This window comes from Vanacampus margaritifer, chromosome 2, assembly GCF_051991255.1.
Source record: "Vanacampus margaritifer isolate UIUO_Vmar chromosome 2, RoL_Vmar_1.0, whole genome shotgun sequence".
NCBI classification, from domain to species: Eukaryota; Metazoa; Chordata; class Actinopteri; order Syngnathiformes; family Syngnathidae; genus Vanacampus; species Vanacampus margaritifer.
Genome location: NC_135433.1, coordinates 54,058,165 through 54,079,488, shown reverse-complemented (window position 1 = coordinate 54,079,488; position 21,324 = coordinate 54,058,165). Strand labels below are relative to the sequence as shown.

At 39.4% G+C, this 21,324-nt stretch overlaps 2 protein-coding genes across 4 annotated transcripts in view; both read right to left on the bottom strand.

Moving 5' to 3' along the window:
* Nucleotides 1-3,946: 3,946 nt before the first annotated feature.
* Nucleotides 3,947-12,534, bottom strand: LOC144044203 (uncharacterized). Its single transcript, XM_077558462.1, has 6 exons — nt 11,416-12,534; nt 7,517-7,725; nt 7,227-7,295; nt 5,162-5,213; nt 4,839-4,875; nt 3,947-4,748 (listed from the first exon to the last, which is right to left on the bottom strand). Exons 1-6 carry the CDS (start codon nt 11,978-11,980, stop codon nt 4,706-4,708), a joined length of 975 nt encoding a protein of 324 aa, XP_077414588.1. The 5' UTR covers nt 11,981-12,534; the 3' UTR covers nt 3,947-4,705.
* Nucleotides 12,535-18,455: 5,921 nt separating this feature from the next.
* trpm4a (transient receptor potential cation channel, subfamily M, member 4a) overlaps nt 18,456-21,324 on the bottom strand; it is a 46,610-nt gene continuing 43,741 nt past the window's right edge. For all 3 annotated transcript variants that reach the window (XM_077557289.1, XM_077557290.1, XM_077557291.1), the window contains 6 exons: nt 20,735-20,900; nt 20,460-20,641; nt 19,978-20,110; nt 19,417-19,489; nt 18,890-18,983; nt 18,456-18,755 (listed from right to left, as the gene is read on the bottom strand). In XM_077557289.1, the coding sequence (XP_077413415.1) occupies nt 18,739-18,755; nt 18,890-18,983; nt 19,417-19,489; nt 19,978-20,110; nt 20,460-20,641; nt 20,735-20,900 (665 nt within the window). In that variant the 3' untranslated portion in view covers nt 18,456-18,738. The remainder of the gene's footprint in view (nt 18,756-18,889; nt 18,984-19,416; nt 19,490-19,977; nt 20,111-20,459; nt 20,642-20,734; nt 20,901-21,324) is intronic.

Genomic DNA, 21,324 nt, shown 5'->3' with positions numbered 1-21,324 from the left:
CTGACTCTTGCAAGGTGGAAACACACATGTATGTAGTACTTGTAGACATAGTAGTAGTAGTATAGTAGTAAGTAGTAAGCAAGTACAAACAGAAGTAGTAGTATTAGTAGTACTTGTAGTAATTTTAGTAGTAGTCAATTGGCTAAGATGGCCGCCGACCCGGGTGGGCGAGGGGGAGAGAGTCCTTGCCGTACCTAATTAATTGGCCAAGATGGCCGCCGCCCTGGGTGGGCAGAAAGGCGGTAATCCAGGGTGTACCTAATTAATTGGCTAAAATGGCCGCCGCCCTGGGCGAGCGGAGTGGCGAGAATCCTGGGCGTACCTAATAAATTGGCCAAGATGGCCGCCGACCCGGGTGGGCAAGGGGGAGAGAGTCCTTGCCGTACCTAATTAATTGGCCAAGATGGCCGCCGCCCTGGGTGGGCAGAAAGGCGGTAATCCAGGGTGTACCTAATTAATTGGCTAAAATGGCCGCCGCCCTGGGCGAGCGGAGTGGCGAGAATCCTGGGCGTACCTAATAAATTGGCCAAGATGGCCGCCGACCCGGGTGGGCAAGGGGGAGAGAGTCCTTGCCGTACCTAATTAATTGGCCAAGATGGCCGCCGCCCTGGGCGAGCGGAGTGGCGGGAATCCTGGGCGTACTTAATAAATTGGCCAAGATGGCCGCCGCCCTGAGCGAGCGTAGTGGCAAGAATCCTGGGTGTACCTAATTAATTGGCCAAGATGGCCGCCGCCCTGGGCGAGCGGAGTGGCGAGAATCAAGGGTGTACCTAATTAATTGGCCAAGATGGCCGCCGCCCTGGGCGAGCGGAGTGGCAAGAATCCTGGGCGTACCTAATCAATTGGCCAAGATGGCCTCCGCCCTGGGTGGGCGGAGGGGAGCGAATCCTTGGTGTACCTAATTAATTGGCCAAGATGGCCGCCCCCCTGGATGGGCAGAGTGGCGATAATCCAGGGTGTACCTAATCAATTGCCAATCCATTACAATTAATAGAAAAAATAATAATAATAATGTGTTATTTTTGAAAATGTATTTTAAAAAATGGAAATGAGCTGAACAGTTTAAAATTCAAACGATTGAAATCGGTTAAGAAATGTGGAAGTTAGGCATAATCACCATAAAGTAAAAGTATCTTACTGTCCCTTTAAGAAACATGCACATTGACGCACACGCATTGGACTAACACGTTGGAGAGACGTCACGCACCAAGCCTCTCACGATTTAACGGTTCAAGATGCTTAAGGTGAAAATAAAGGTACTAAATGACACCTTAGCCAAATAAAAGTTAGTTTGTCTGAAAGAAGACACTCGTGACTACAAAATGTGAGAATTTGATGTCTAGTGAGCAAAGATTGTGGTGACGAGTTGAAGTGACCCACATTGCATTGAGATTGAATGAGAGACGCACACCTCAAAGAAGAGCCTCCCACGACTTAACTCTTCAAGATACAGATTCAAGAAATGGCTCGTTAGAACGGCAAGGGTTTGGGGAACACGAGCATGTTCTCATTTTTTTAATCGGATGAAAAATGACCAAATGAGAGCAGGTTGAAAACTTATGATTTATCAGAAATGAAGAGGAAAAAGTCGCCCAAATTAACATGGGAGAGATAGGCGAGAGAGTCCAACTTCTACTCGCTTAACTCTTTCACTGCCATTGACGTTTATAGACGTCAAGTAAAAACCTACGGAGCACTGCCAATGACGTCTAAAGACGTCATCCAATTTTTTTATTTTTTTTTTTGAAACTGCGGCAAGGCTTCCGGAGCTGTGGTGAAAGTTTCCAGCCGGTCTGTTGTGCCTAATGACTATTTTTGGCCCCTAGAGGGCAGCGATAACTCTCTTTTGACAAGATCGGGTGGGCGTCAGTAGAGGCGGAGCTAGAGCGTCGAGCAGGAGATGAGAATGGAAGACAAAGGAAAAATGGCGGCCGGTCGCGAGGAGCTCACGCCCGAGCCGTTTTTTTCAAAGACCAAAAGCATCGCTGAAAGAGCACATTGTTGACGACGATGATCATCATCGATGATGAAGATGAGGGTGGTGACTCCGTGGTTGGGAAGCATTGACGCGGCAGTAGAAGACGTTAGATGGAGCTAGATGGAGGAGGGAACGGGCAATGGCGAGCGTTTGCAAGCAGCTCTACACTTACAAGACGAAAGGCATCGACCAACGCTAAAATAGTACATTGATGATGACGATGATCATCATCGATGATGATGAAGGTGAATCCGAGCTTGACGGCGAAATTGGAACCACTGACGCGGCGGCAATGACGGTGTCGTAGCGCGGAGCATAACCGAGCACGCACAGGCGGACGTTCGATCGGACGACGGAGAGTGCCCCGAGTCCAATGCATATTCATCGGAGGAAGTGTGTACAGTCTGCTACTTGCTTTTTATTCCCCGGAAAAAAAGGCCATCAAGAAAGTGTAACGTTTGCACGCAAAACGGACCAATGCGAAAGTGAAAGTAAACTGTTGTGCGAGTCCTGGCGTCTCCTTGCACGCAGGAGAGCGTTACAAAAGGAAAAACTGTATTTGAAACATCCACATAATTGTAAGTAGTACCACAGTTGCACACATTTGTAAATAGTTTGCGAAATTGTTTTGTCAAATTGTTACACTGTTGAATGGAAATAAACGTATTTTGCAATCAAAAAACACATTTTCATTGTTGGTGAAAGCGTTTTACAGAAGAAAAGCACTATTTAGGTGTTTGTGGCATCATTCATGGACAAAAAGAAGTGTACAATTCACTAGAGTGCATGAAATAACATCGTTTCACAAAAAGCTCTTTTTCTCCGTTTTTTGTTTCAAAACAGAGAATTTCGGTGAAAGTAACCATTTTCTATTGTTGATTACTGAAGAACGGAATAAGGTAGAAACAAACTTTTTTTTCTGATGAAAGCTGAGAGTCCAATCTTTCATTTGGTAGTATGTGTGTTTCCATAGTCCAAACACAACATTTTCTGTGGACCTTGAAAGATCACTCAAAATGCTTAAATCGGCTGGCAGTGGGGACAACCCGTTTCTGAAAACGTCTGGCAGTGAAAGAGTTAAAGGGAAAATAAAGGTACTAAATGACACCTTAGCCAAATAAAAGTTAGTTTGTCTGAAGGAAGACACTCGTGACTACAAAATGTGAGAATTTGACGTCTAGTGAGCAAAGACTGTGGCCATGGTGACGAGTTGAAGTGAAACTTTTGCAAATAGAAGTAGACTTTTCTTTTTTCCCGCCACTCTAAAGTTAATTGGTCAACACAGTGCGGCAGAAGCCTAATTCACTCACTGTCTTTGAACCCGCACAGAGGGGAGAGCTTTCATTCCTTAAAAAAGATTTCGACACTGAGCTAAAGATGGGAAAAATTCCTACAAAATGAGCTAAAATTTGTATCGGTCGGACAACGTATGCGCACGCAGCGTGTCTTGGAAAAAGGTGCTTTAGGTGTGTGATTTTGTCTTTCCATTTCCCATTCATTCCTATGGCACTTTTTGGGGTAGTTTTTGGGGTATTGCGTCGCCATGGTAAGTGGGAATTCCTAGAAAAATAATGTCGCACCGAGTCAGATCCAGCCGCATCATTTGATACCTCATTTGTCCCGGTGCGATCTACGGTACGGGCCGCATTCTTGCGGAAAAATCGGTGTGCTATAATAATAATAAACCCTTTTTTCTAGGAATAGTAATATGTGCTGCTTGCTTCGCAAGCAAGCTGCTTGCTACGCTCAGCAGTCCCATAATAACAAAAGAACATTTGGTGTAACACAATAGAAACACGTTGATCCAAGTCTCCGACTTGCGATTCCGTGACATCAGTGAATACTATCTATAGGAGTCAGTGCCTCATCAGTCATAAACCTCACCACATCATTATATATATTAGACAGTGCTCCAAAATAGTCAATAGAAAACCAATGAAAATGTACCCTCTTTTAATTACACATATTATTTTTGTATTCGAGTGGCACACTATTTAATATTTCTCAACAGCTGGGCTTCGTTTGATCATTTAACAAATAACACAAATATATTAAAGTCTTATTCTCACAATTTACAGTGCTCAGCATACATTAGTACATCCCAACAGGGTTGTAAGAACACATTTAGTTTCCTTTCAGAATCGAGAATTTCTATGGAATGCTATACTAAAAATACTCTGGGCCATTGATTGCCATCAAGATTTGTTCATTAGTACACACACACAAAAGTAGTTTTCTTAACAAATCTATTAAAGAAGATTTTTGCACAAATAAGTAGACCCCCCAAAAAAGACTGGCAACTTGTTAATCCCAGGCCTAGCAGACATGTTGCTATCCATAAAAGTCATGGACGTAATAGAAAATACTAGACACAGTTGTTGCTGTTATGGGATGCATTTTTTTTTGCATTAGTTAATTTGATTAAACTAAGGATTTTGCAATCTATGTTATCTGTTATCAACCTTATTTTCATGTTATGAGTTTAGCTAAGCGCATGTTTTGCAGAAAACTTTTTTGCCAAAATTTTGGAAATTGTTCATATTTTCATTGAGGTAATGAATAAAACCTTAAAATTTTTCGAAGCAGGTGTACTCATATATGCTGAGCACTGTATATTAAGTCACAAGAGACTTTCCCAAGTGACCAAAAAATAATTTAATTTTTTTTTTTTTTTAAGGCAATCAGAAGTGAAGGTGAGTCATTCGATTGGCCACATGAGGGCAGCCCTCAGTTGTTGTCATCTTCCTCCTCAAAGACATCCGCAACAGTCCTATGGATTGGGACAGGAAAAGTAGATTCAATACAATGATTTGGAAATTAGTTAATTACGTGTTAATTTAAATAGACTGAATTAACTCACTTGTAGATTGACCCAGTCACTTTGTCAAGGAAGCCCCCTAGAGGAAAAATAATTGTTTGAGTCATCATTGCTGCCCTTCTAATGAAAATGACTTCTAATATTATATAAATATAAACACACTACATAAATATTTGTTTCAGTTAATTGCAAAATTACAGGGAAGAAAATACTCTGGACTACAAAAAACAATGTCACTGTGATGCAACAGGTGATGTCATCTGTTGTCTTCAATGTACTGTATCTGGCAAACATTCAAGCATTTAAAGATTATTTTATAAGATATCCTACACTTGAGAAATTTGGTCAGTTTAATAGTCACTTACCAGGTTGGCAGAGAGTTTGACATGCGGGACACACATGGCAGAAACTGCACATCTGGGAAAAGAATGAACAAAATCAACAGTCAACTCATAATGTGTTGTACTGACACTTAACATGTCTGCCTCCTAACCTTGTAAGTAATTATACAGATGAAAGTAGCAGTATTTAATAAGTTAAGTATTAGTGACAAATGGTCTACCTAGTCAGCATTAGAGTGGTGTAGATATGTGTGTCATTCAGTAATATACAACCTGACTGGCCGATATTGTACTGTAGATGTGAAACATTACAGCACAGTTAATTAAATCACCTTCCAAATTTCAGCCAAAGTTCCCGCCCTTTAACTCATTCTAACCCAAAAACGTGTAAATAAGTTTTTAATACTTTGTCCTTCACTCCCAAAAACATATTTATACGTTTTATTTATTTTTTTGGGGGGGGGGGGTGTTTATGCAAGAACATACAAAATGCTTTGATGCAGCTTTTGACATGAAGAGGTGGCTTAAAGTAGTGCTAGTAATTTTCAACATCTCTGTGAATAATAATGAAACGTAGCTATATTCTAATGCTAATTGCTGCAAAACAGAAACAGATAGAAATATACTTTTTTTCCTGATAAAAGAAGAGACTCTAATCTTTCTTTTTATAGCAATAGAACACAATATTCCGTGTGCCTTGGAAAATCAGTCAAAATGCAGTAAAACAGCCAGCCGGGTTCAGTGAAAATACCTGGGAGTCAATGAGTTACTTAACTTATTCTATTTAATAAACAGTTTTGTGAAGAAACCACTGAATCATCATTTGAGGTTAGGAAACTGTACACAGTACAGTATCATGTAAGTTGTAAAACTTGTCAAGTGACAACCTTGCTTCATAACACTCACAGCCTTCAAGGATAGATATGCAAAAGTTCACCATCAACACAGTCTAAGACTGTACTATACAATGGCAGCATCCCACTTCACTTCATTGTGACATGCATGATTTCATAATTCCAGAAGTTCTTTTTCAAACCTATTGACTTATTGATGTATTTAGTTGTAATCTTTTTTACATTGGAAGTTTTGAAAGCAAATTGTTCCTAAAAATCAAGTTCTGCTCCTTTGTTAACGAATAAATGTTTTATATACAAATCACACTCCCCCTCATTTCCTTCTGTGTGTACTGTATTTTAACATCACCAGTTTCATTCCTCAGGTGGCCCTGGGGTCGTTCCATGCCAAATCGCCCAGTGGGTTTAATCAAGCAGGTTTTGATTTTGATGAAACTTTGTGGACTTGATAATCGTGATGACAAAACACTAAATCTCAAATTCTAGGTCCATCGGAGAAGGAGTTTGGGAGCCATATATATTCTGTGTTTTGTAGGAGATGAGATTAGGGAGATGGAGTACATAGCAGACTCCCCGCTTCATGCCTCCTCAGACAAGATGACGTTTGTTGACCGGCTCGCCAGCAGCGTCACCAAACGCTTGTTAACTTTACTGGTTAACTAATTGTACTTATGCCAAAACACGTCATAGTTCAAAAAATGTATATTGATCATAACCTCCAGGAACCCTCGCTGTACACACTAGCGCTAAGAGAGTTAGCAAACTCCCTTTGTGCTAAGACAACGTCAGAGGCAAACAGCAAAGTAACAGAAAAGGCATTGAAACACTACCTAGCTGAGCTTTATTGATTGGTTGCTTAACTGTTTAATTTAAAGCTCATTAGCTGGCTAGACATTCCCATACACACGCTCGGATGTCGCTCTTGCACAGTACACTTCATACAACACTGTGCACCACCCACGCATTACGTAAAAACGTATTACGTAAAACACCTATTTTCACACTAATCCGACAATTCTGATTCGGCATTCATTTGTAGTTTGCATCTAGTGTAGGAAAATGCTGGTGTGAATAATATGAGGGCACTGTATAAGTGTGACTTGCTGCTGAATTTTCATTTGATTATTTCCACTCAATTTGTCTTATTGCCATTTTCAAGGCTTTTGTATTTACAGTACAATAAATAATAACAAGGCTGAGAACATACTGATTGTAAGCTTCGTTGAATGTCTCACCTTGCAGTCATCACAGTGTTCCGACTTGTCTCCTTCTTCACAAGGACATTTATCACAGCTGTCACAGTGCTGAAAGGAGATCACGAGCCAAAAGTGTCACATATCATATAACAGAACCTATAGAGTCTGAAAGTGGATACATTTGCAGAACAAGTAATGCAAATAAGGTGGGGATTTTGACATTTTAGCGGAAATTTGATTTTGAAGTCATTGTTATTCAGTGTCAACTGCTTCATTAAATGTTGCCACATGATTTGTTCATTAGTGTATAAAGTCTGAGGCGGACTTGCCTCACAGAATTCGCAGTATGCACAGACAGAGCCTTTGTGATATTTTCCATCGTCATCGTCGTCATCATCATCGTCGTCATCATCATCATTGTCATCATCGTCGTCGTCATCGTCTTTGTTGTCCTCATCGTCGTCATCATCGTCATCATCGTCGTCATCATCGTCGTCATCATCATCGTCGTCGTCATCATCGTCGTCGTCATCATCATCTGCAAATATGGTCAACATACACAATCTAAAGTGATCAACAAACATCATAAGCTTTCATCACTACACATAAAATATATCTCTTTAAGGTAAGTCAGTATTGTAAGTCGTGTTACATTATAATTTTCTGATAAAAGTGGTCAGGATTATATGTGTAAATTGTTTGTTTAATATCTATTGCCTTTTCTATTTGTGTACTGTATTAATTTTACAGCAGTTGGCTCATACATATTGTAAACGCGTAAACGTGTGTCTATAAGTGAGCTTGTAAACATGCAGCAATGTGAGCCATATCTTGTACTAATAGTGTCCTTTTTTCTTCTTTCTCTTTTTACATTATACTTGGTGCTGAATTCCATTTGCAGCGGGTACAACTCACCTTGAATTTCCTCAGCGACTCCCTTGATTGTAATAAGATCTGTGCATGCATGTAATTTAAGAAGGCACGATTCAAACTCACAGTTTCACAATTCTTAAAAAAAAATCAGTTCTGTTGAAGCAATATTCAGAGTAAACACATTATTACAGGCTGTAATGCATTGAATGCTAGAAATATGCTGCTTTTAGTCATATTTTACATTTGTGTACAATTGATTTATTTAATGATTTAAAGTAGGTTTAAAGACATATGGACAGTGATGATTGCTCTTTGTACAACACATGTTCACAGTCAACACAAAACTGCTTTGTCAATAAGAAAGAACAAGAAGAAGAAAAAAAGCATAAAACCGTTTCATCTCTTGAAAAGTTGACATTTAACAGAGCTCTTAGATATTTCTCTCTTTTCCCAAATACTCTCTCCCTGAAGGCTGGGCAGCAATTCATTTAATCAATACAATAATTAATGGGAAAACATGCCCTTAAAAATTCAAATTAGTCCACAATCATTGTAAAATTATTACAGTGCCAAACAAACATTTAGAGGTCACAAAGCTACTGCATTAAAAATTGCTTAATATTATTGTTACATGTATAAAAAAACAAACAAAAGTTCCACATATGCATTGAAATGTCACAATTTGGTGTTATTTCATTATTTTTGGGGGGGCGCCTATTTGTTCAACAGTGGCACAGATGTTCTACAGAGAAAGAGAGAGATACTGAAGAAAGAGAGAAACTTATCTCCTATTAAGTCAGCCAGTATATCATTTAAAGGGTTATAGAATCCAATGTTGAGTCGTAACGTGTAAAATCTCTAATTTTTGTAATTTAAAAAAAAACAACTATTTTTTTTTTAATCTATTAATTTCCAAAGTGGCCCTCCTGCACCTCCCCTCAAGGTTAAATCTCCCTCTCAGTATATTGAGTAGGACATTTCAACCCTCAATTAGTCTCTCTTTCTCTGTAGACTCACATGAACAGGACAAAAATGCAGGAAAATCCAAATTTAAAAAGAAAAGAAAAAAATGATGTTCCCAGAAAAGGAAGCATTATTTCCATTGAAACATGTTCAAAAGACTAGAAGAGAAAATCAATGACTGTTAATCCAAAACAGGCTCAGATGTAAAATTGTCTTTTTGTGCTTGCAATCTCTCTCTCTCATACAATTACTCCTGCAGTCCCCAAGTTCATATCTAGTGTACTGTACGAGGAACTTCGGACAGATGGGCTTCAGGTGGGCCAGTTCAATTCCCCCAAAGTGCTCATAACTCTAAAATTAAGTAGGGAAAAGAACAAAGTGTAAGAGACAGGAAGGAACATTGGCAAGCTAGAAAGGAGTGGAGGAGGGACTTTGACGTAATGATATGAATTCTAAAGACAACTGACAGAGATGATCAGGTTGATATGACATTAGCAAGATGGGAGGAGCAACGTTTTACCTCCCCCTCTCTCTTTTCATCTCATGCACTAGCTTCCTACTACTACTACTACCGGTACTTAACTCATTCAATCACACACAAAAACGTATTTACACTTTTTTTTTAATGTTTTTTTTTTAATGCAAAAGCATACAGAAGGCTTTGATGTAGCTTCTGACATAAAAAAAACAACAACAACAACCAGCCAGCAGGTGGCAGCAGAGTATAAGAGATCAGCCAGGGCCATGTTGCAACAAGCTCTTTTTTTAGTCTTTTCACCAGGACTGTGAATATTGATGAAACTTAGCAAAATTCTAATGCTAATTGCTTCAAAGCAAAAACAGATACAAATACTTTTTTTCTTGATGAAAGAGACTGTTATCTTTCTTTTGATAGGTTCCATGTTGTTTAGCAATAGAACACAATATTCTGTGGGCCTTGCAAAATCAGTCAAAATTCAGTAAAACAGCCGGGAGTGAAGGGGGTTGCTTCAGTGTAAATTGCTGGGAGTGAATGAGTTAAGAGTATGGGGAAACCAAATTGGGCTTTATTTTGTTTTTCAGTTTCAAACAGACTGACTTGGAACAAACAGCTAGCTATTGTTGGTCAGTGACAACTACATGTGCCCTAAGATTGGCTATCAACCAGTTGGGCCATTGACCCTACCTCTTGTCCAAAGACACCTGGGATGATCTCCAGATCTCGCTATTATTATGAATTCACACTTTTTACAGGCATATTCATCAAATGTATCCTGAGCATTTAATCCATCACACTAGTGAACATAGCAAGCACACAGGAAAATACACACACCAAGGAAGTTACCAACAATCATAAGGGCTAATAGCTAACAGCAACTAAGGGCTAGTATGTCTATTTCTGGCAAATGTTTTGCCCAAACAAGTTGAATCTATCTGATGCTTCTTTGAATAAGTAGATCCAAGGACAAGCTACTGTTGGCGTCTCTGTCTGAAGTAGTCAAACAGTGCTAATGCTAGCATAGCCTACCCCTTGACATGAGTACAAATGTACTGATTCCACTCACATGCTCTAACACTAATTAAGTACACAACAAGCATTAATGGATTACAAGTACAACTTCAAAAGTTAGAGAAAAAAATATCAAGACCCGTGTTTTACCAAAGAAACATTGTCTAGCAACCAAGTTTGGCAAACCCTGATATAAGACAAAGGAGTTCCTTGAAATATGAGAAACTGCTACACGACTTATGTTAGAAATGTCCATCTATCCATCCATTTACTGTACCATGTACTTGTCCTCATTAGAGTCAAAGGTGAGCTGGAGCCTATCCCACCTGACTATTGACAATTCCGAGCTTAAGTCAAAATGTCAGTCAACTCGGTGAAATGACTCTGTCCATCCATTTGAAAAGCATTGGACTATGGATCCTTGTAATTTCATTTGTGAGAATTATCTTGATTTCAAAATGTGATGAAAGGTCGCTTGGCTACTATAACAATCTGCCTGGTTTGTATGATAGTCACAGGCAAAAGCAAAAGTTTGTTTTCACAGTATAAAGGAAGCATTTACATTGCGTTGGGCAAATATCCAAATGCCCGGATGTTCAGAATTTTCAATAGGCTAGAGGCGGGTTATCATATGTCGACAAACAACAATCCACACTCACATTCACAATGGACAATTTCGAATCTTCAATGAACTTAACGTGCATGCCTTTGGAATGTGCTAGGAGGCCTCATTAAAATAACATGATGTAAAAAACAAACAAACAAATATTTACCCTTAGTTATTTGTTAACTCAGAATTTGTTTGTAAAAATAGTGGCCAAAATAAAAATAAATCTAGGAAGAAGGAAGTGGTCTGACATAACATGAAAAAGCTATTTTACGTGAACATACGCATGAACTGACCTTCATGATCATCATCGTCGTCATCATCATCGTCGTCATCATCATCGTCGTCGTCATCATCGTCGTCATCATCATCGTCGTCATCATCATCATCGTCGTCATCATCATCATCGTCGTCGTCATCATCATCGTCGTCATCATCGTCGTCGTCATCGTCGTCGTCGTCATCGTCGTCATCATCATCGTCGTCATCATCATCGTCGTCATCATCATCGTCGTCATCATCATCATCGTCGTCATCGTCGTCGTCGTCATCGTCGTCATCATCGTCATCATCGTCGTCATCGTCGTCATCGTCGTCATCGTCATCATCGTCATCGTCATCATCATCATCATCGTCGTCGTCATCATCATCCTCGTCGTCATCGTCATCATCATCATCGTCGTCATCATCTCCATCATCGTCGTCATCATCATCATCATCATCATCGTCGTCGTCGGCCACCAGGCCTTGCTCAGAGTGGAATGGCAGATCCTGCGCTTTAGCCGCAGGAGCCAGCGGGGTGTGGAAGGAGCAGAGCAGCGCCATCAGCAGCGCGAGAATCAGGCTTCTTAAGGATGCCATGTCCAAAGACAAGACTGGGCCAGCTAACAAGAAATAAACCTGGATTCACGGCAGAAGTTCGCAACTCTTGTTCAGGCCTGCGAACACACACACACCCTCAGAAACTCAAAGCTGCTCTCAAGTACCCGTTACACAGTGAAGAAATTACACTAGCTCTGAGGGCATCCAATTAGCAAGCTCCTGTAAATGGAAAATATTCCAAGATGAGTTCCAGGTACGTGTTCCCAGTTTCCACACAACAGTCCTTTGACTGCAAATAGTCCTGGATTTGAATCTCAGTTTTCAGTCAGCACTTTTATGAGAGCCGTCAGTGACAGGTCAGTGTTGGAGACACTGCCAGAAGTAGACTGAAAAAGCGTGAGACCAACCCATGGGGTAAGATGATAAGAAAGGACTGGCGGGGGGTGGTTAGGACTGACTGACAGGGGCAAATGTTGGTGGGCAGGCTTGCATCCATAAGTTGCTCAGGGTAGAGGGACTTATTAAAGGGAGTATAAAGAACAGGTGAAGCTCACTGGTTTTCCATTATCATCATCAAATCTACTTTTTGTTCGGACCAAAGAGATACATCTATAGTCCTAAACTGTGAAAATCATGCATGTATTGTGTCCCCAAATGAAATGCGCCCTGTAAACGCAATGTTGGTCGCAGGGTTTATTGGATGGATCGCTACAGAAAAGGATTAGGGCCAGTGTGGAGGGGGAAAATACGGGTTGACAGGATTCTCACTTTAAAGTCAGAATTCTGAGATTAAAATCAAAATTCTCACTTGAATCTCAGAATTCTGACTTCAAAGTGAGAATTCTGTCTTTAATCTCAGAATTTTGACTTTATCATTTTAATCTCAGAATTCTGAACTTCATCTCAGAATTCTGACTATAATTTTAATTAATTCTGACTTTAAAGTGAGAACTCTCACTTCTCACTTTAATCTCAGAATTCTGACTTTAAAGTGGGAATTCTGACTTTGTGATGTAGAGCTATGAATTGTGGGAGGAAGTCAGAAAGTCAGAATTCTGAGAATAAATTCAGAATTCTCACTTTAAAGTCAGAATTCTGAGAATAAGGTGAGAATTCTGATTTTAAAGTCAGAATGCTGAGAATAAAGTCAGAATCTTACCAACCTTTTTCCCCCCTCTTCACTGGCCCTAATCCTCTTCCGTACTATAACATAAAGGGATCTATTTTTGGAGATGTACTTGCACAGCGGAAATGCTGGTGTATCCTGGTTTTCATGCATGCGCAAATCTCACTGTGCCTGGTTGGGAATTTACACCAGCTGACAGTTCTGTGCCAAGTTGGATGTTCCAGCGTAGCGAGGGTGTGTTCTTGGACCTGCAAACAGCGTATCTGACAATTTAGTAGCAGAAAATCATCTACACCATAAGTCTGCTGGTACCGTGTCCCAAGTCCAGCCCAGACAGACCGATCTGAGCTACATGAACATTTGTGTGGATATTATCGTATTTAACTCATAAATATGACAACAACAGGCATCATCCAATTAAATAATTCATTGGATTTATATCAATTTTATTATCGTTATGATCATACAATTTAGCACCAACTCTTTTGGATCTTAGTCCATAGCCCAGACCCTTAATCACTTACATAGCACTACACTCAGCAACAAAAGGTATATTGGCCCATATTCATGACTGGCTTCATATATCCCACAATACACAGTGCCATGACATCTGCTGGGTACACCCGTGGTTGGATACCTTTGACCCTCTTACCCAGTCTTGATGCAGTTGTAGGCCCTCAACAAGCATTCACAACTCATTTAAGGTGTAATGTATTGTAATGAGCATTAAGTGACACAAGGTGTGATTGCCAGCTATGCCTCAAACTGCTGGGCTATACTTCCTAAGCTACTAGATGACTTTATTAACAATTTAACATTTAACTGCCTGCATCCAGTACCACCATAATGTTGATGCAGTCAGGGCATTTACGCCAAGCCCAGACACTGATCTGGGGACCAGCTACTGCTCTGTCCCTCCCCCTACACAGCATCCTCAAAATAGATGGATTTGTGCAAGGGGGAGTTGACAACTGTACTATTTAAAACCACACAACGCCACAGTCAGTGTAATGTGAGCCTCCCGGGCTGCGTTGGTGTGCGAGCAGCACAGTATCCAAAAGCCTCTGTCAAGTCTTAGACCAGGATGAAAGCTATCTATCTATCTATCTATCTATCTATCTATCTATCTATCTATCTATCTATCTATCTATCTATCTATCTATCTATCTATCTATCTATATACACAATATATACAGGGCTAACCTTGTGACTAGAATAAAAGTTCATTTTGCAGTCAATGTCACGCATCGTCATCCTAATTATTAGTGCGTGCACGTGGGTGAAATGAGCTACCATGGGGAATGTTGCTTTCAAAAGCACAATTTGGCTATCTATCTATCTATCTATCCATCTATCTTTTACAGCTCGGACTCACATCACAGAGTCGCTATTCATATTTACACAAGCCATAGTATGACCGTATCAACTCAAATGGGTTACTATATATATATATATATATATATATATATTCATAGTTAATTTTAAAATATTTTAGCTGAAGTTTGAACTAGTTTGCGTAGAAAATGAACTTTCCCAACACTGGCCAATTGCAGTCTCTCTTCATGTCTCCAATATTGTATCCCTCTAAATAATGACCTCAGTCATATTTTGACCACACACATAAAAAATAATAAGAAAAAGGCCTTAAATCTTCTCAGGGTGCTGGACACCTTTTTTGTGTTTTCTAAGAAAGAAAGAAAGAAAAATGAAAATTTGCCTTGGACCATTATTTTAGGGAGGTGACGATATAAGTTTTAAAACTCTTTTATAATGCACTCTAATGGTCCATATTAATTGTCAGATACATTTTTGTGTTACACATTAAGTTTTGCTGATCGCATAAAACTACAAATAAAAAAGCATGAGATGAGGAACAATACTCTGCCACAGGGAAGGCAATGTATGACAGCACAAAGTTATCATGTCATCAGTCATCATCACCCTCTTAAAATAAATGCCTAAGTAATTTTTTTGCAAACATATTTTTTTACATAAATCATCTCCTTATGATGCAAATGTTTTTTTTTTTTGTGTTCCCTGAAAAATGTGAAAAAACGAATTAGGTGATTATTTCAAGATGTCGATGTTCTCCTATGCAAAATATAGTTATCACAGCTGCAATATGCTCTAAAATGTTGCTCCAAATGAAAGCCAAACATGGATGCTATTAGACCTAACGTTAAAACCATAAAACCATAAAAATAATCTAAAAAAGACATCTATCCAATGCTGAACCTTAAAAATCTGCTTAAATCATTCGGTCACTGAAAAACGGTGTACTGCTCTTTTTTTGTCACATCCTTAAGGATGACCTTACTGTCTAAAAATTACCGGTATTATTATTATTATTATTATTATTCATCCATCACTTAGTAATTTAACAAGTAGCCTATTGAAAAGTAAGCAATTACAATAGACACAATACACTGTCTCCAAGCTGCTGGAAATGCAATATTACTTATGGCCAAATATTACGTGTGTGTTTCAAATAAAGACTATTACACCAATTTGTTTGGCTCATAAACTTGTAATTGTGAATTTCATGTCAGTGCCTCACCAGCTATGGCCCTCACCACATGTCACAGTGCTAGAAGAAAGTGATAGACGGGCTGCAGTGGGAGACAGCTGAGTTTGAAAGTGCGAGGAGAAGGAGCTTGTGTTAGGACTGCAAAGTGGTTGAAAGTGGAGATGAGCAGACATGCCAAAGACATTTCTTGTGCCACTCACTCTGCCTCCATTGACCTACTTGACCCATAGTGTTATATGTAACCACTTAAAAATAGTTATCCAAATCATCATCATCTGAGCAACTTAGAATAATCTTTGATGAGGTAGAAAGATTTGCACATGTATATTGGGGAAAACAAATCAAAATAAATGTTTCTCTTATAAAAAATTTAATAAAATACAAATAAACTGTCAGAAAAGGTGCCGTGAGGTGAAGGAGATAAATAGCACAGTGTGCTGCATCGGTCCATTCATCAAGTGGATTTGGCATTCCCCCCACAGGGTTCATTTGCTTCCCTCAATACGATCCCATGCCCCGTCTCTTTCCATGTAAGGACTGGCTAAAGTGGGGGCAAGCCTTGAGCCAAGATCATGAGAGTACCATGTACTTCGACTGAACTAAGCAAACCATTCTTTGTATCACACAGAAATACATTTAATGTTAAATTATCATAATTAGAAGGGGGGAAAGGAGGCAAGCACAGCAGTGTGTGTCAGTGTACAAGGGAAAGCACAAAAAATATTTTTAGATCACTGAGTATTTTTTTTTAAAGAGAAAGAATGGTCGAGGAAGATATCAATGTGTTTATTTTGTCTAAATGTTTCAATCTATATTTCATTTTATTAGTTTATTTAACAGGGACAATGCAATCAGACATACACACTAAGCAGAGCTAGCAGCTGATGTTGGGCATACAGAGTTTAGCAAATGCTAATTTACAACCCCCCGTCCCTTCTGGGTCAATGTTCCTCGTGTTATTCTACTGTTGCTGGTTGATCTCTGGATAAATGTCCTAAACGGTTCGGGAGCAGGATTCTGGAAACATTTAAAGAACAACTTAAGAAAACACAAATTACTAAAGCTGTTAAGACTCAACTTATGTTGCATGTGGCCTCCAAAAATCAGAACTAGGAATTTGCAAAATGTCTTGTAAGAGTCTCACTCATTTAGGTCACAGATATCCAATAAGGGTGAAGGGCTACTGGTTGTATAAAACACTTTTCGAGTTTCTAAAACTGCATCCAGCTCAACTGACCTTGATTATGAAGAGGTTTAATTCATCCATACGGACCTCCCCTACTTTGGAGTAGTGTTAATTTTATTCACCATTTTTAAATTTAGTCACAGTTTTAGTTCCAATTTCAGTCAGCCTCATTCTGTTTTTATTAAGTCAATTTTTACTCAACCCCCCAAAAAAATGACAAAAAAAACCTCTCATATCACATCTGCAGTCTTCTCAAAAAGCACAACTTTTTAAGCTTCCGTAGCTTTAGGACTTTAAGATTTGCCCGCTTTATATATAAGTGTCTCCATGGTCTTGCTCCAACATCGCTCAAAGATTTTTTTTTTAAAGGACTGTGAGAGGCAAGACCACCACGGTTTGTGACAGAGGGGACTCCGAGATTCCCCACAGGCGCACCGCGTTTGGGAGGAATGTGCTGTCTGTTGTGTATGTGTGTGTGTGATTGTGGGGGGGGGTTACTTTTTGAACCGTCTGCCTTCCAAAATTAGGGAATGTCTCACATACTCATCCTTCAAAGAAAATCTTAAATGTTGGCTGAAGGACAGTCAGAAGTGCGACCATTAACTCTTTTTATATATATATATATTTTTTATCATGTCGTCTTACTATGACATTCTGTTGTCTTATTACAATGCTCTTATCTGTTTCATCTTGACTTTGTACTGCTTTGTGATTTGTATTTTAATGTATTTATGTATAGGGGGCTACAGATGCAAATTAGCAACAGCTGCTAGAATCTGGCATACAGTATTTACAACTTAATTTATTGTTCATTAGTGTGTGTTGTCCCTTTCAAATAAAATGAAATGAAATTAAATATCCACAAGTGCTTCTTCACAGTCTGCTGGTATTTGATAGGCACCTTTCTTGGCTGCAATATGCAGAAAGTGGGAAGGACAGCCTGCAAAAATATGTGCACTCTTCCTTTCTTTTAATTTGTCTATAAACACCATTTTCCCAACTTGTCATGATCGGAGCAATATCACTCCCAGATGATATACAATTGCTAGAATCAAATGTGGTAATTACTGTATCTGCCATTTTAAATATGTTGTGCACAGTGCAGTGGTGAATGCCTCAGTCACCACGGGCACAGACAAGGAGGAAACTTTTACGGAACCTTCAACAAGACATTGTACATCAAAACAACTGGATGAAATCTGTCAATCTTTTGTCATCTGTCAGGAAAGATGCTTTTTAAAAGAAGGTGCAAGGCAGTCTCCAATTGCCCCACGTGTGTCACGTGACTACATCATCATGACATTTGTAGCATAAAGTGAGTCAGTTAATTATTATGTTAAATAATTGATATTTGATGATTTGAGGTTCGAAAAGCAGGTTCATTTAAACAGAGATTTATTTTTTATTTTTGTAAGGAGTTCAGGCGTGGAGAGAGTTCACCATGACAGAAAATGCCCGCGGCCCAGATTGCTTGAGGTCAAATTTCAATCAATTCGAACACTGATAATATTAACAGAAAGTAACCCAAAGCTTACAACTGTTACTCCTCTACGTGCACTGATCAACAGCACAAAACGCCCACACACATGGATCCCATTCACAGTCGACATTTTGAATGGCGAAAACATAACATTTCATTCATTGTTTTGTTGGCAAAAACAAACGCTCAGGCAGATTCTGGAAAAGTTATTTTTCCCCTCATAAGTTCATCAAGAATCATCAGGACAAGTGCTTTATTTTCCACTCTACAAATAATTTTGAAATTATTTGAAAATGTGCACATTACATTTGTCTGAGTTGAAATTAAGAAAAAAATGAATTTAATGTACAAAAGTGAAACAAGTAAAATTGAAAGCAAGTTGAAACAACAACAATAAAAAACACTTTGCCCCTGAGTAAAGTGTGTGAATGGATGTGCGTGCGTGCGTGCGTGCGCGTGTGAACCATTTTCAGGTGCTTCAGCTTGGCGACAGATCTACAAAGATTGGAAAAAGTAAAATAGACACCTCATCAGTAGATAATCACAATCTCCACAATGCTGGTACAGTATTGTGAATATGTATTACTGAAGAAAGTGTAAAATTTCTTCAATCTGGGAGTTGACTTTACCTCTTAGGAGTGGAGGGGCGCGGTTGGTTGCAACCAAATTATTCTGAGACATAGCTTCCATCATCCAGGAGAGGGCGTTGCAGCAGAACTCCATCTAGGTGAGGGAGGGGAGAGACATAAATAGAATGAGAGAAAGAGAATCAGTGAGAGAGAGAGAGGGAGGGCAGGAGAAAGATAGAATAAGACAGAGACAGAGCGAAATTAAACATCCATCCATTGTATCAACTTAGAATGCCAATGGATCAAATGATGGGAATTAGCACAACTATACAACTCAACGAAAAAAATATATATATATACTTTTTTTGGGCGGGGGTGTGAAACTTACTTACTTTTAGTAAGTAAGTTTATCTAAATCAATTAATTACATCTTTAAATCAATTGCTAGGTTATATATGAATTTGTCAAGCAAAGGATAAGGAGGACAAGTACAAAAACTAATGCTACCAGATAGAAGTAAGTATTAGGTAAGTGGTATGAATGATATATTGCTCTTGCATTTGTAACATGATTAATGTATGGCTGACCTCTGTCTCCAGGATCTGTAAACGCCGGTCGTGGTCATGACTGTCTGACATCTGCTTCAGCACAGTGTCCACCCTACACACAGACAGCACAAACAGGTACTAAATATGAATATGCAACACCTTATTTCTATAAATCTCTGTAGTGTTTACGTTGTCAAATGATCACTTCTACAACATTTAGAGAAAATCACAATGTCCAAACAATAGTAAGCTTTTTTTTTTTAGAACAGGCACGCAGGCTGCTTATGAGGAACTTGAGTGGTGACTCCTGATTTAGGACATTAGGCATCTCATTAGCAAATTTGATTTAAGTGTTTACTGTTAAAATTACGACTTTAGCTTTATGGTCTAAGTCTGTTCTAAATTTACAGAATACGCACAAATTCACATATTTGATATTTGAGTGCCAAATGTGACGTTTGGTGCATATGCATGGTTAGTGAATAAGGCCCGTTGCAACTGGGAAAGTTTGAAGTAATCAATTTCATGATAATGAATCATGAATTTGTAAATTGTGTATTTATATCTATCCAGTTTTGGAGTATTAAGTGAAGTACTTACTTGACAGATGTACGTTTAAGCCGCTCTGTGTCACTCTCTCTTTGCCGCTTACTCTGAGCAGAGAGGAGGTCCTCTTTCTGGATGGCCTCCCACATGTTGAGTCGGCTTGACTTTACACCATCCAGCTCCAAAGCTGAGAGCAGAATGGAACAGTAAACCAATGGAACGCAGCAGGGGAATGTAGTAAGTTTTTGGGCTCTAATTTTGTAGACAGGGAATGCTGGTGTATCCTGATTAGTGAGCAGATCCTGAACAGGCACCGCTCATTGTGCCTGTTTGCCAATTTAGAAGAACACTGCGCTACGCTGGGGGTTCTGGTGTAGTGAGGATGTGTCCTTGAAGATAAGTCCAGCGGAATGACAATTTGGTGGCAAATAGTCAATGTAAAGTTCAGCCTGCTCAGACCACGTCTAAAAACTAGCGCAAGGTAGTTATTGCTATTTTAGTTGTTTTTTTTATGACGTGTTTTGTGCTGTCCTCACCAAAGTGCTTCCTCTTTTCTGAGGGGATGCGGCGAATGTATCTCTTGATAAAAACATTAAGATGTGAAATGATAATAAACGGTGGGGCCAGGCAAGGCCTTGAGTGGTATTCCACAATTAGGCTGTAGCGCTGAAACTTCCAATAGGTGTCACTGTTGTCCTGAACTTTGTTGAAAGTGTAACTGTTGGAAGTAAAGGAAAATAAATTAAAACCTCAGTGATCGTCCACATAGAAAAGCTACTGATGCGTTTGAAATGAATCATTGTGACTGTACCTGAACATGGCAATGAGGAGATTGATTAAGAGTATGTTGGTAACCAGAAGATAGACAGCCTGGAGTAGTATAACCAGCCAGTTGGCGTAGGTGTTCATGCAGGGCTCTGCTCCTGCTTGAATTAGCGTCCTGTTGTCGGTACAGTTGATTTCATGAAAGTATTCAACTACATGGAAAAGAGATGCAGAGGTACAAAGTATCATGTGAGCATATTGAATACAATACAACCTTTCTACCAACCATCTACTACACGGGGGCCCCTGCCGGTGGGATATGCCCGGAACACAGGAGGTATCCGAACCAGATGCTCAAGGCACGGAGGAGCTGCGGCTCGACTCAGAGTCCCTCCCAGATGACCGGCATTCTCAACCTAGCCGTACAGTAGGGCTTGGTTTAAAATATCGATATTTTGATTAATATCAATTCAATTTTTATTTATCGAATATCAATTCATTAAGTTATGGGTCGATCTGCAAGTTTTGGAGGTTTCCCTCTTCCAACACAAGCTGATTCCAATCAGCAGGATCGTTATCAGGCTTATGCAGAGCTTGCTGATGAGCTGATCATATATCAGCTGTGTTGGAGAACGG